The 14351-nt window shown below is 54.6% G+C and overlaps 4 protein-coding genes across 4 annotated transcripts; 2 read left to right on the plus strand and 2 right to left on the minus strand.

The window, feature by feature from the left end:
- Positions 1-56: 56 nt before the first annotated feature.
- Positions 57-3840, minus strand: ACO1O0_002942 (uncharacterized protein; the record flags this gene model as incomplete). The annotated part of the gene is made up of 2 exons (XM_083192403.1): positions 57-3540; positions 3599-3840. The coding sequence occupies 2 exons, from the start codon at positions 3838-3840 to the stop codon at positions 57-59; spliced, it is 3726 nt and encodes a 1241-aa protein (XP_083051460.1).
- A 3336-nt stretch (positions 3841-7176) lies between these two features.
- TIF35 (translation initiation factor eIF3 core subunit g) lies at positions 7177-8230 on the plus strand (the record flags this gene model as incomplete). The annotated part of the gene is made up of 3 exons (XM_083192404.1): positions 7177-7205; positions 7283-7919; positions 8006-8230. The coding sequence occupies 3 exons, from the start codon at positions 7177-7179 to the stop codon at positions 8228-8230; spliced, it is 891 nt and encodes a 296-aa protein (XP_083051461.1).
- A 513-nt stretch (positions 8231-8743) lies between these two features.
- On the minus strand, positions 8744-9175 carry ACO1O0_002944 (uncharacterized protein; the record flags this gene model as incomplete). The annotated part of the gene is made up of 1 exon (XM_083192405.1): positions 8744-9175. The coding sequence occupies one exon, from the start codon at positions 9173-9175 to the stop codon at positions 8744-8746; it is 432 nt and encodes a 143-aa protein (XP_083051462.1).
- A 1692-nt stretch (positions 9176-10867) lies between these two features.
- Positions 10868-14176, plus strand: CHO2 (phosphatidylethanolamine N-methyltransferase; the record flags this gene model as incomplete). The annotated part of the gene is made up of 3 exons (XM_083192406.1): positions 10868-11063; positions 11114-13788; positions 13988-14176. 3 exons carry the CDS (start codon positions 10868-10870, stop codon positions 14174-14176), a joined length of 3060 nt encoding a protein of 1019 aa, XP_083051463.1.
- Positions 14177-14351: the final 175 nt, after the last annotated feature.

A 14351-nucleotide genomic window follows, 5' to 3' on the forward strand; every position in this document is an offset into this window, starting at 1 on the left:
GCAACAACAAACGCCGATGCGTGATATCAAAACAAAGTCTCGCGTCTCGGTCGTGGTTACAGATTGATGACATCTACCTCAGAGAAGTCGGGCGGGTTCTTGCCGTACACCACACGGACCTTGCTGTCCAGCGAAGTTCCCGCATTGCTGATCCAGATGTTGTTACTGTATGCCTGCGTCCGGCGGATTTCATCATCGCTGATCCCGAGGTCGTCCCGAGGGATCCAGACAACCGGCCGGCGAGCTCGAAGCGCAGAGTGCTTGAACGCGTGGCGGACCAAAAGATCTCTTTCATCCGGCGTCAGGTCCTCAATGTCGTCATTTATACCTCCGAACAGTGCATCTCCTATCGCGCGCTGAGCATCGTTATCCTTCTGGTGCTGATTCCGGCGGTACTCAGTCGCAGTCCGGTCAGTGAACGCAATCTTGCGGATCTGGTTCCCTCCATCCTTAGCCCATGCGCCCATCTGCTTGACGGGGTTCTGGAGCTTGAGCTTCTGCCTTCGCTTCCTGAACTCCTCCATCTCAATCTCTTCCTCCTGACCACCGATCCTGGATGACCTAATTCCAGGTGACAGTGGCGCGTGAGATACCTGTGAATCCTGGCCTGCTTCCTTCTCAGGGTCGTCGTCGTCGTCGTCGAGACCGAAGCGGCGATTCTGGGCCCGCTGGAACGCCTCGTCGCGCAGAACGGCTTCATCCTCAACCGTTATCGGCAAATAGCGGAAAAGTGGCGAGAATGATTTGTTCAGCAAGACTTGGTAGAGAATTGTGAGACCCAAGACGACAAGCATGATTATACCATGCGCGGCGCAGGTATTCACCCCGTCTTTGTCTTCAACAATGAAGAATAAACCTGCCACACACAGTTCCATAAAGTAGATTCCCGTGAATGTCTGGTTGAGTGCACGAGGATATAGCACGCCGCCGGTGTCGTTATCGAAGCGAGTGACGTAGAGCATGCTGTACCTATGGGCAATCCACAGGAGACTAAAGGTGATGATAGCAAAGATCGAGATGAGCGGTGCGATAACGGCATACACTAAGCCAATGCAGGCAAAGTTGGTGTAGACCGGGAAGAAGGATCCCCAGTTCACAGTGTTGAGCTTGGTGTTGCGGGTCCATTTGCTTCGCGCAGTGCTGTCCAGAATGCGAGCTACAATGAACCACACGGCAAGAGTGCCGATCTGCAAGAGCGTACCCGAGCTTGTTGACAACGCCTGTAGAATCATGTATGTGAAGAAGTAGTTGGCCGCTTTTGGAAGGTTCATTGCCAGTAGATCCAAGACTTTGGTAACACTGTTGAGCTGAGAGACGTTCTCTACAAGCTTGTCGATGCTGGCTGCAAAGAACGATGCCACGGACACAATTAGGAAAACCTGGACAAACAGGAAGAAGAAGTAGAAGATCTGGACAAATTCGGCCTGTTGAGCGCCTGTCTTGGCGCCTCTGAAACTGGCCAAAGCCCCCAGCACTATGGGGACGAGGATGAGCAAGATGGCGAGCATTGCAGCCGGAAGGACACCAGCAACTGCGGTGGCGACAGTTTGAATAGCATCGTTTGCTTTCAAAAACGATAGCCACTCATTGTTCCGGACGAGTTCGTCAAGCTGACTGAGTGAGGCGGTAAACGCTACAGGAATAGCCCAGAGGATAACCATGGCGACAACGAAGCTAAACACGAAGCCAGATCGGGCCCACTCCTGCCACCACGACAGCGCCATGTTCTCCCAGATGACATCGCGGGGCGAGATCTCGACAATGCGTGGCGACATTTGTCTGGGAAGGTGGTGCATCGTACTTTGACAGGCCATGTGCGCGGCGACTTGGTGTTCAAACTGGATAAAGGCCGAATTCATCACCGGGTAGCGCTCCGGGTGCTTCTGGTCCTCCTCAATCTCCGTATTGAGTCGAGCAAGCTCTTCGCGACACCAGTAAATGGTGTCAACCTTCTTGGTAATCAGAGGGATGCCAAAGAGAGCCTGAATACCGAAGAGTGGAAGGCGGTGTGTCGGGCGGTGTTTGGGCTTCAAGTACTTGGTCCATTCCGCCTTGCTGTCGTCGTGATCTTTATAGTCAGGATTATAGGCCAACTCATACTCCAGAGGCTCCAGTTCTGGACCACCCCAGGGCAGGTATTCCTTGAGTTTCTGCCAGACCGACCTAGTATCACCTGCTTCCCTTCCCATGTAGTCCTCGGCTTCGCTACCCTGTGGAACAGGAGATGCGTAACCACCAGCGGGGGGCATCCAGAATTGCCAGAACTTGGGGTCATGCTTGGACATCTGGTCTTCGATGTTCGAAAGATTGCGCACAGTGTTTCCTACTGGGCCTAGAGCGCCATCGTTGCCCTTGATTGGTTTCGTGGAGCCACTGGAGTCGGATCGTGTTCGCATGGCCTCTGAACCTAGTATCGGCGAGGCATTCGGGCCTGTTTCACCTTCCCCAGGAAGATAGATTCTTCGGTGCGCAGCGTCCTTGAATGAAGACTCATTAGGACTGGCTGCACTAAGCCCAACGAACCCATTAGTAGTCTCAAGCTGATTGTCTACTCCCTGCCCAGCCTTGTTGACTACCCCCTTGAGACCGTGGCCAACCTTTGAAAAGGGGTCCCCGAAAAGAGGCACTCTAAACCCTCGGGAACTTTGTCCTGTGTTGGGGCGAGACTCCTGGTCAGGGTCATCAAGATGAGGGGTGTCGTGCTTATCCCCAACGTTCATTCCTTCGCCGCTATTGGCCATCTGAATCGCCCTGGCGTCGCGTTCAGCATCCTGAGCTGCATCCCGAGCTACCCTCTCCTCTTTGGTCATGCGCTTTGAGTCCTTCTTTTCCTGTGCCCTCTTGCGCTTCATCTGAACCTTCTTGGCAGCCTTGATCAAATCTGTCTCAGCCTGCTCCAGCCTCTTGTGGACACTGTCGCGGAGAGAAATCTTGTCCAGCAATACGGAGAGATCACGATTCAGCCAGATATTCCTCACTCCTCCAGGGAAGACATCAAAGAGACCACGCAGAGCCTCCTCGCTGAGCCATTTTTCGGGAATAGAATTAACAAGAACGGTGGTGGCTGAGGCTCGAAGACGGTGCTCGGCGCTAGTAAGGTAGTCCTGGCGCACTTTGATGTATACCCTCATCTCAAAGAAGACGACAGCACAGACCCAGATAACGACAAGAATGGCCATCAGGAGATGTCCACCGTATCGGCTAGTGTTGGTATCCTTGACATTGCCCCAAGCTAGGGTGTCGAGACCAGTTACCTGGCCAGTGGTGTTTCGCGATGGATCGTCTTCGTTGACGTTGATATCCTTTCCCCGCCCATCGATATAGTTCAGAGGAATCAATACCGGCATTACCACAAAGCATATGGGGATAAATATAACCAAGAGAGCCTTGAGGTAACGTAGGAAGAAGTAAGCATCGAGGCCGCATTTGTTGATGATTTCGCGATCGCTAAACTTAAACAGTGTCTTCATTAAGGGGAAGAAGCTTGACGGTGGTGGTTCTGTTCGTTCGCGCTCTGGTACAAGGTATGTCTTGGGCTTGCTAGAGGAAAGAACTTAGCAACACACCTCAACTAGCACTAGGGGAAAGGGGGCCTTACAAGATGCGCGCAAGCTTGTTCCGAAGCAACATGAACAAAGTGGCTTGGATGGCGAAGATGATGACGGCGACGACAAAGGCAGCGAGGAAGCTCACAATGCCAATTCCCTGTTCTTCTTGGGCAGCGCCGGGGGTGGATTCCGCCCTGGCGTAGAGGCTCCTAGCATCAAGCCAGACAGGAGTTTCCCATGATGCTCCGCGGGGCACCAGCGCAGGGCCAGCGCCGCTGTCTGAAAGCTCCATGGGAAGTATCGCCCCTATGAGGGGAAGGCAGACGCTATGCCAAATCGCAGAGGCAACGGTGCGGGAAGTCGAGGTGTGTTCTAGATATTCTTGGATATCAATGGCTAGCAAAACTGATCGTGCGCGGACGCTACCGCGTAGCCATAGTCAAATTCGTTTAGAGTTTAGTGCGTCGGGTAAGTATACAAGTAGCCGTGCTGGTATTATCGTGAGGACTCAAGGAAGATGAAAAGAATAACGAGGCAGAAGAATGCGCAATAGCACCGGGCGAGAAATAAGGAGGGGAAGAATTGTCCCTCTTCCCGTCGGGCTGGCACGAAGAGTGGACGTGCACCTAGGGCGGTTTGACGTCGTCGAGATGGTCCGTGGAAAGAGGGCAGTGATTGGCAGTCGCAGTGGCGGCCTCACTTGCGTCAACTACCCATCTTGGAATTTTTGGAGCGCCTTGGTGACCTTGGCACCCCCCAAAGGCTCAACGGCAACAGTGACATCAGTGGCTTCATTGGCTGCCAATGCCCAGTTGCCCACTGCGCGTCTCGCTCACGTTGCCAGGAGGCACCTGCTCCCCAGTCCAATTGGGACATGTGGGTACGAATACTCGTCTACGTACGGAGTATCCGTAGAATGATTGTCGAGACCCCGTTGTTATCTACACCGGATAGTCCCCTTGCACACAAAGACAACAAAGTGACTCTGACGAGTCCAGTCCACCAAGCGGTCTGTGATTCACGGTCCGACCCTTTTGGCGCCCATGGCCCCCCATTCCACTCCCCAAGCGCCTTGCAACAGCCACGGCGCCTTTATTTCGTTTCATCTTTGTTCCCCCGGTATTATGTATGGCGTGGGCAGAAAATACTATGTAGATGCAACGTACTTCGCACAATATTATGCTTCATTCCAACCCCAGCAACAATGCGGAGCAGGTGCCCCTTAGTGAAGAAAGCGAAATGGTGCGGAGCCGCCAAGACACACTGACAACACTCGTAACCGTGTTGGGATTGGCTTTGTCGGCGGCACAAAATCGATGATGCAGTTGTGCAGCAGTCATGTGTACAACAACACAGGAATTAGAGACACGCCTACGTATCCGCCTGACACGATGAGATCAAGCAGCGGGTCGCTGCTGATGGTCGCGCTGATATTGGCTGGTTAACCCGTCTCCAATGCGTCGCACAGCTTGAGGGTGGACAGACACCCTCAGCGTCGGTGATATGGCAGACTAATAATACCGACCAAGAGCCACGTACGGATACTTCGTACAGAGTATCCCATGGGTAGATTCGCCCTATCGTTTCATCTACCTGGCCCCAAAACGAACAAGTCTATGTTACATGGCAACCAATTACATGACGGCATAGTCATACTGGAGTGGCATGGTCCTCCGTTTCACCTTGGCAACCCTCCAATTCTGGTGCAATGACTGGAGGGAGGATGCTGCTGGCCCTCCTATACGACGTATGCGATACCTAGTTGCAATGTCATCTTTTGAAGGTTTAAAAACCCCCACTAGTAATATTTAGTATTGGGAGGTATTTGCTCAGATACCTCCATCTATTTACGAATACTTAAACACTGAGTTGTCTTCTGATTTCGCTGAAAGTGATGTTGGGAGGAGCCTCATCAACAGAACCAAGGCGAACCTGGAGAGTGGATTTATTTCGTACACATCAACTTCCACTACTACGCGATATATACCACTACCTTCTATGCAGCAGTAATAAAACACATAGCCCATCCTGATCATAAAACAAAGGCCCATTAACCGTACTCTCAAACGCCAAAACACAAGTAGACAGTGGTTTTAGGGTAGGTAACTACTAGTTAGTAGGTTGGTCTCTTCATATGGCGTTCTTGTTCTTGACTGTGAATTGTCTTGCATTCATTGGTCATATGTTTTCCAAGACTGGCGAGTTTAAGTATAGTATTATTGGATATCATGGGCACTAAACAAATAAAACTATTATCATAGTCGCGATCGTATATGATCTCATGGTTATGCGATAGCTGTCTGTCTTCTCAAGCGTATCCAATTCCCCAAACGCCTGATAAACAAGTTTCCTCTCACGTTGCTTCGATCTCTCTAATAGTAGTGATGACTTTAATGTGTTGCTCGGCGGTGTTTTTGCCCCTTAAAACAACAGGAGATCGAGACAGCAGCAACAGGCCAGGGCAGCCAGTAGGCCCTCCATAAACCCTCGTCGTTGCCGCTCCTGTGGCGGGGGATAATTGACCGGCTGAGGATACGGAGCTTGGCCATACGGGCCGTAGGGTCCAAAGCCTTGTTGTTGATATGGACCCTGCCCGGCTGGTTGTGGCCCGTATGGCGGTTGCCCGTAATGCCCAGGCTGTGGTGACCTTTGGTAGTAAGGTTGCTGGTAAGGGCCTGGAGTAGTCTGGTAATATTCCTCCCGTAACCCTTGGGGGGGTGGATTACTCTGTGGAGGCGGACTCGAGGTGTTGCCAAAGTTGGGAGCCGGCTCTTCGTAAGGCGGCGGCTTCCCGCCTTTGTTGCTTTTGCCAAACATCACCATATTGTTGCTAGCCGTACTAGCGGTAAGCGATGTTCCTGTGGTGACTTAAGGTGGGTTGTAACCTGGTAAGGTAGAGGATGTCTGATGAAAAGGAGGAGGACAAAGTCTGTCACAGGTAGGAAATGGGAGTTGTAGGAGAAGGAGTTCGATTTCCATACTTGGGTGCAGCAATTTCAGTTTTGAGGTTACGATTCCGGATGTCCGAGGTCTATTGAGGCCAGCAATCTACTCCATGTATCCGCAGACGATTACGTGTAGCACTCGCGCCACTGGGGCTGAGCCTTTGCGCAAGAGGATTCGCTGCAAAAGAGAGTTTGGAGGACATGCGAACATCTAACCTTATTACTAGTTGTTTTGGTGGGTTGCAAGTATGCCGCAACGAGAAAGAGCGTACCTTCAAGTTGTCCTCGGTATTTGGCTGTCTCGAGCTTTGGAGAGACATCTTATTCTGGGACATGCATCACAGTTGATCACGGCCATCAGTGTGACGCAGCTTTCGTCAAGGAGAGTGGTGATAATAGTTGGAACTCGAGTGATTCGGGCCAGGTACGGAAGACGGTAGAAAGACAACCGACTGCACGTGATTGCAAAAGAGGCTAAAAGCCACACAGCCACAGGTGGCTACCTAGGTGTGGCTGGCCACCGCCCCACCATTATCACCGCACCACGAAAAAGTGATAAATTCAAACATCGTCAATAAACCCCACGATCGAACGTCGCAGCGCCTATCAAGCCGGCATCGGACACGTCTCTCTCGCTATCTATCGAGCTTGAACGCAGAGACAGAGGTCTCCAGACTTTCATCATGGCTGCTGCCGTAGCGAACAAGCCCAAGTGAGTACCGCATGCTACTTGAGGCGAATTCCACTCCCTGGGAGAGCCCTGTTGACTGACCCCACTATCATCAAAAGGCACGACTGGGCCGACGACGACGACATCGAAGACGCCGCCGCCGAGTTGCCCCCTCCCCAGACCATCTCCAACAAGGACGGCACCAAGACTATCATCTCTTACCGCATCAACGAAGACGGCAACAAGGTCAAGACGACCCGCCGCGTGCGCTACATCACCCACAAGGAGACGGTGAACCCCCGCGTCGCCGACCGCAAGACATGGAGCAAGTTCGGCCAGAGCGCTAAGGACCCCGCTGGTCCTGCCCCCGACACGACCTCGGTAGGCGAGAACATCATCTTCCGCCCCAGCATCAACTGGCGCAAGGACGCCAAGGAGGAGAACACCGAGCAGGAGCAGCTCAAGGACAAGCTCAAGGACAAGAAGGTCAAGTGCCGTATCTGCAGCGGCGAGCATTTCACGGCCCGCTGTCCCTACAAGGACACCATGGCCCCCGTCGGCGCCGAGGGCGCCGGCGACCCGGCCGGTGGCATGGGAGACGACCTGTCGGCGGCGGGCGGCGCCCCTGGGGGTGCGGCGGGCAAGAAGGGCTCATACGTGCCCCCGGCTCTGCGTGGCGACCGCCCGGCCGGCGAGCGCATGGCTGGATCCAAGTTCAGCGACCGCGACGACCTCGCTACGCTGCGTGTCACCAACGTGAGTCTTCTTACCACGCACTGCCTGGTCGCGACGGCGGCGGCGGTGGCACCCGGACGGACGATGCTGACTGTTGTGATTTCCAGGTTTCCGAGATGGCAGAGGAGGGCGAGCTGCGCGATATGTTCGAGCGGTTCGGTCGCGTCACCAGGGTGTTCCTGGCCAAGGACAGGGAAACGGGTATGGCCAAGGGCTTCGCGTTCATCAGCTTCGCGGACCGCGGCGACGCCGTCAAGGCGTGCAACAAGATGGACGGGTTCGGTTTCAAGCATCTCATTCTCAGGGTGGAGTTTGCCAAAAAGGCCCAGTAAATTGTTTGATTCTTCTCGTGGGATATCTAGGGATATGGGTAACGAAATGCATATGCTGTTGTTTGGACTTGCACCCACGTGCTGGTCCTTGCGTCAACCAACTTTGATTCTTGCCCAAGGCTTTAAGCGCTTTCCCCGCGAAAGCCTGCGATGTGACGTGTTTATGATTATCTGGTTATTATTTCTATTACTAGTGAAACATCTGACTGGAGAGACTTGACCGCTACAACCAGAGAGAGACTCGTGACTACTCGCTGTTAACCAGAACATGAATTTGATAAGCAGTCCTTCCGCGCCGCTCTTGAGCACATAGCATCGTCGAGTCGTAAAGAGATATGAAAGGGAAGTCTGGATAGAATGATAAAAGAGTGGAGTTGGCGATTAGAGGTGCGTAGGACCCCGTTGCAGGCTAGCTGTAAAGAAGCAGTGCAGAAATGTAAGAAAAATAAACGAGTGTGTTGTTTAGCTTAGCCCCTGATATAGACTCGAGCAAGTTAAGTTTAGTAAAGGTCGTCAGGATCCTATGTAGGAGCTGCCCTTGGATTCCGAGGTTTCGGTCGTCTGGTCGGCGTCGGGATCTCCGGACTGTCTGGCAAGCCTCTCCTCGAGCTTCTTCTTCGCAGCAGAGGCCCTCGACTTGCGGTACTCGTCCCGCTTCTGGCCCAGGATGTAGGGGGCGGACTTGACGGCCCCGAACATGAGCTTGACCCCCATCTTGAGATGGCCAGCTGACTCTTTGAAGTGGCGGCGGGCATCTTGAAAGTCCCTTCGCGCAGCGGTGGCCCGCTTCTTGGCGCGGTATAAGTGCTCCGCCTGCTGGGCCTTCTGATAATGCTGGCGGGCTTCCCGGCGATTGGTTACGAGAAGGTTCTCTGTTCCCGAGGTGCCGGGACGCAGCTTTTCTTCTATTACTTCAGAGTCTTCGGCTTTGCCTTCGCGGGCCATGCCGAATAAGGGCATGGGTGGAAATGACATAAAGAGTGACTGAAGTTGGGTTGCGAGGGGTACTATTAATGAGCGGCTGACAGAGGTATCGTAGAGTGCCCAGCCTGGGATAAATATTGGCAACGGAACTCAGCTACACTTATAGCATCCTCTTGACATAGGCATAGCCGATTTTTGACGTCTATGCTCATGATGCAATGACACCTATCAGGGGTTAGCATTGACAAGCGGTGATTGACATGTTATGCCTGGTTCACTGGGGGTCGAGCATGAATCTACGTAATCAAACGAGCGTTGACCTCTGGTTTCTGGAGTACTCGTAAAATCAGAATTCGGAATTCCCGAGAGAGGGCATCTGGGGTCTCGATGACGAGCCTTCCCTCTCGCTGCCCTGATTCAACAGGTTGGCGAGAGAGGGCGAGAGAGCAGCGCACAGACTCGACTCTCCCCACTGTTAGGGAGAGGAGCAGATTCCCCCGCTCCCAGGTTGCAGGGACGTGGGCAAGGTGGGTAGAGGTGGGGCAGCGTTGAGAAGAAGCCGCTAGGTCGCTCAATCAGAGCTGTCGTTTGCCTGGTCATCGGAGGTTGAAGCACCAACAAGCAGGCGTCCGGGTCTTGATGCGTTGTAAATCTGCAGAGTGCATGAGAAGGTTGGTGGTAGAAGCGACCATGTGCCGTGCCCCCCCTGAGGAGTGTGGCACACACACACGCGACACTCCAAAGTGTTAAAACAAGGAACGAGTGATGAGCATCGCGGGAGGTCGGCGGTTGGCGGCTACGTTGTAGTACATACGGGAGCACTGAGAGGTCAATTGCTGGGGCTGGATTGCATGGCGATGATCCCTAGGATTGGGAGGCTTCCGGGAGGCTTCCGTCTCTGCCTTGGCCCTTGTAGGAAAGAAAGAGCCTGGAAGCTTGTGGAATCCACTTGCAAAATATTGTTGGGGAGGTTGAATGCGAATACGGCGTAATATTATTACCTGTTCCTGTATCGTGGCCTCTTTCACGTGCCAGAAAGAAGGTCATGGATGATGGAAGGCACTTGTCATTGGCAGACTGGCAGGTTGGCCACTGAAGGGATGAGGCAATGAGCGGGACGCGCTACAACCCCCCCACCATTGAATTGACCGCATTCAGACTCGACTTTCCAAACACCACTTTCTAGTCGCCGTCCAGCAAATAACAGCGCATCAACTGCCCTCAGGCTGCAGACGCGGATTCAACACCGGTCTGGCCTGTTATTCTAGTGATACCAATCCGCCAACCCGCCCATCTGACCCATCTGACCGTCTCGCCCACCGTCTCCACCCCTATCACTTGGCCTTTCTGTGCCCGACTGCCCGAGCCCTCAGAGGTCCCAAGAACCCTCCAGAGCCCTCAGGGCCCTTGTCCGGGCCGAGCGGAGAACCCTTCAGGCTCCCTGTCGTCGCCCACCAAAGCCGGTGTGCAGCTCGATCCGATCTTTCCTCAAAAGTCAAAAACTCCCGTACAAAAGGTGGAGGACCGACGGATTGGACCATCCCGGCCAAAACCACCGATTCGATTCGTCTGTTCACGCCTCTAAATCTCTCATCCCAGGGACCGTCTCATTCATCTGGGCGCCCTTTCTTTCTTTGAAAGAAGAAAAAAACCCCCCTGTTCAACACCTAGGCGTCTTATGTGTTTCTCGTCCAAGTGTCTGAGGAACCCAAGATGAGCACCGCCGCTGCGCCAGACGCCTCGGAGGCTGCTGAGCTGCGGCAGAGGATGCCTCACGGAGCCCCTTACGGAGGCAACGCGGAGGAGCGCCGTGATCCCGGCCCAGCTGAGTCAGTCACGGACGCTGAAGACGAGCCTTCGGCCCATGACAAGGGCAAGAAGACCTTTGGTCGCACTCCCGACGGGACAGGTAAGCTAGCTTCGGATCCTTCCACATGGCGCCAAGTCCAGGGGTCTCAGACATGCTCATGCTCACATACGACCTCGTAGTCTTCATCGTCCCCGCCACCCATGACATGGTATCGCAGCTCCTGGATCCCCGGCAGCCCAAAAACCTCTCCGATGTTCTGGTCCTGGCCATCCTGGGCCTGCACATCCTCGCCGCCTACCTTTTGCCGGCGTCCCTTAAGCGACCCGTCTTTGCCCTCATCTTCCTCTTCTGGAGAGCTTCTTACAATGTCGGAATCGGCGTCCTTCTGCACATCCAGTCGCACCACCGCCGCCTGATCACCTGGGCCCGCCGTTGGAAACTCTTTGAGCCGCCCGAGACTGGGCGGAACCCAAGGCCATGGCTTTACAAGCTGCTCAAGAGCGAGCTGGAGGCCAAGATTGACGAGGACTACGAATTCGAAAAGGCGCCCATCGAGTACAACACATGGCTCGTCTTCCGCCGGGTTGTTGACCTGATTCTCATGTGCGACTTCGTCTCCTACTGCCTCTTTGCCATTGTCTGCGGCCACACTCCCGAAGGCGAGAATGTCCTCGTCGGCATCGGCCGATGGACGTTCGGCATTGCTCTCATTGGCTTCAACCTGTGGGTGAAACTTGATGCGCATCGCGTGGTCAAAGATTTTGCTTGGTACTGGGGTGACTTCTTCTACCTCATCGACCAGGACCTGACTTTTGATGGCGTATTTGAGATGGCGCCGCATCCCATGTACAGCATTGGCTATGCCGGTTACTATGGCATCTCCATGATGGCTGCTAGCTACGAGGTTCTCTTCATCTCCATCGTCGCCCACCTCGCGCAGTTTGCCTTCCTCGTGACAGTTGAGAATCCTCACATTGAGAAGACCTACAACCCCCCTCCTCCGCGCAAGACGAGCATATCTGGGGGCGAGAGTGATGCCTCCCTGATGCTAGACGTGCCCCTCGACCAGGCGTCCCCCGCCCCCTCGCAGATGGAGTCCCCCGACCCGGTGCATAACATGGTTGGCCTGAGCAACATTGACTTGTTCAGGGTCCCCGACGCGACCGTTATTCTCCTGCCGTTGTATGTAGCCGCACTGACCCTTGCCACCCCTACAACTCCCTTCTGGCAGGGTGTGTTCGTGATCCACGCGCTAGCCTGGCGGTTCTGGTACCACCTGGGACTCGGCATCATCCTCGATAAACAGTCCAAGACCAAGATGTGGACGCGCCACTTCCTCAAGTTCGGCGAGAGCGCGGGCGAGGCATGGCGCCAGTGGAAGGGCCTTCACCACATAAGCATGATCATGGCCAACACGTCCTTCTTTGCTGCGTGCTGGAAGATGTACCACCTGCCCGCAGACTGGTCCTACGGCCTCGTCCTGCTCAAGCACGTCCTCGGCGCTAGCCTCGTGGCCCTGCAGCTGTGGACGGCATTCAGTGTCTACGACTCGCTAGGCGAGTTTGGCTGGTTCTGCGGTGACTTCTTCTTCGACCAGCAGGCCAAGCTCACGTACACTTCCATCTACCGATTTGTGAACAACCCCGAGAGGGTGTTTGGCATCGCCGGGACCTGGGGTGCCGCTCTCATCACGTGGAGCAGACCCATCTTCCTCTTGGCTCTGATAACGCAGCTCCTCAGCCTCTATTTCATTGCCTACGTCGAGAGACCTCACATGCAGAAGATCTACGGCAGGTCTATCCGGAGGGAGGCCGGCCTCACCAAGTTCATCAAGAAGTCGCTCCCGGTCCCCGTGAAGACGTGGCAGGAGAGCGTCGACAAGGTCATCGACGAGACGACGCACTTTGTCGAGGAGTTCCTGGACACGGCGCGGCCCAAGTTCGCATCGGGCATGAAGACTATTGTCCGGGACACGACCGCCCTCTTCAATGTGGCTCCCGCCCGCCTGACCATCACCAGAATCTCCGCGGACCTGGCTGGCCTCAACCCGAAGCACTATGCGCTCTCCGTGGACGGGGCAACTGCCGTCCAGTCCACCTCCCAGGAGCGGGCCACCGGAAAGGAAAGCCTGACAGCCAGGTTCCCCAAGGATGTCAAGACAAGGGTGTACGAATACGGAGCGCCGCTCAAGGTGACCTGGCGAGCGCCTGTCAACCACAGCAAGAAGGACTGGATCGGCCTGTACATGGTGACGGACAACCGCTCCAGGGAAGTGACCGAGGTTTCCTCCCTGGGACGGTGGGCGCCCACGAACCCCGGCACGTACGACGCCCTGACCGCCGACAAGAGCATCGTCGTCCAGGAGCACCGCGTTCCCGCCAACGACGGCTCCGATCTGGACATGGTTGAGGGAGAGGTCATCTTCGAGGGGGACAAGCTGTGGTGGACGCAGGGCGTGTACGAGTTCCGGTACCACCATGACGGGAAGCACACCGTCATGAGTGTCTCGGAGCCCTTCGAGATCCGCATCGGCAAGTTCTCCGACCAGGACGTCGACGTGGAGGAGGCTGGCATGTACGAGAAGGCCATCGAGCAGGCCGTCCTGCCCGTCGTCCAGAACTGCCTGGACCGCGACCCGGACATTGCGCCGGACACGATCGACCAGCCGTTTGGCGGCCACGTCGAGCGCGAGAACAAGTACTCGAGGCGAATCGTCTATGCGATCCGGGAGATGTTTGGCATCGAGTTCGCGCCGGCCGTGGTGCTTGCCGACGGCAACGTGAAGAAACTAGCATGGAGAATCTGCAACGCGAAGCAAGTCCTGGTAAGTGCTTCTTGGCATACCAATATAATAGTACCTAGCACTATATTAGCACCGTGATACTGACGGGATCCTCCCAGGCACCTTATAGTATGTCTCCTTCCAAGGGAACCACCACACCCGCGAGGTAGACTGAATAGAGATGTGGTGACCCCTGGATGGGTTTCCAAAAATACATCTACAACAAGGAAAAGACAGATAGATCTTGGTCTATTCGACGGACTCGATGGTCCCGAGGCCTGATCACATTGCGCCTAATTCCAAGATTGGCGCTCAACTGCAGTCCCGTATACTGCAGTCAAGACCAACCAAGCGAAAACCGGGACGGCAGAACCTTGCCATCACGCTGTTCCAAGGCATCCAGACGGTTAACGAGGGAGCACGCTTGTAGTCGTAGCTTTTGCCATGATGGGCAACAATGATACATAGTACACGAAAACGGCGGGGGGAGCATGGGTAGATAGGATAGGTAGCGTGAGATACCAAAAAAAATGGACCGATTTTGAGGCATGTCTATTCCCACACCCATTCCTTCGTCTGGCTGCGCTGAAGCTGACGTGACCCTG

The sequence above is a fragment of the Amphichorda felina genome (assembly GCF_050947745.1).
Source record: "Amphichorda felina strain 45539 chromosome Unknown scaffold_3, whole genome shotgun sequence".
In the NCBI taxonomy this organism is placed as follows: domain Eukaryota; kingdom Fungi; phylum Ascomycota; class Sordariomycetes; order Hypocreales; family Bionectriaceae; genus Amphichorda; species Amphichorda felina.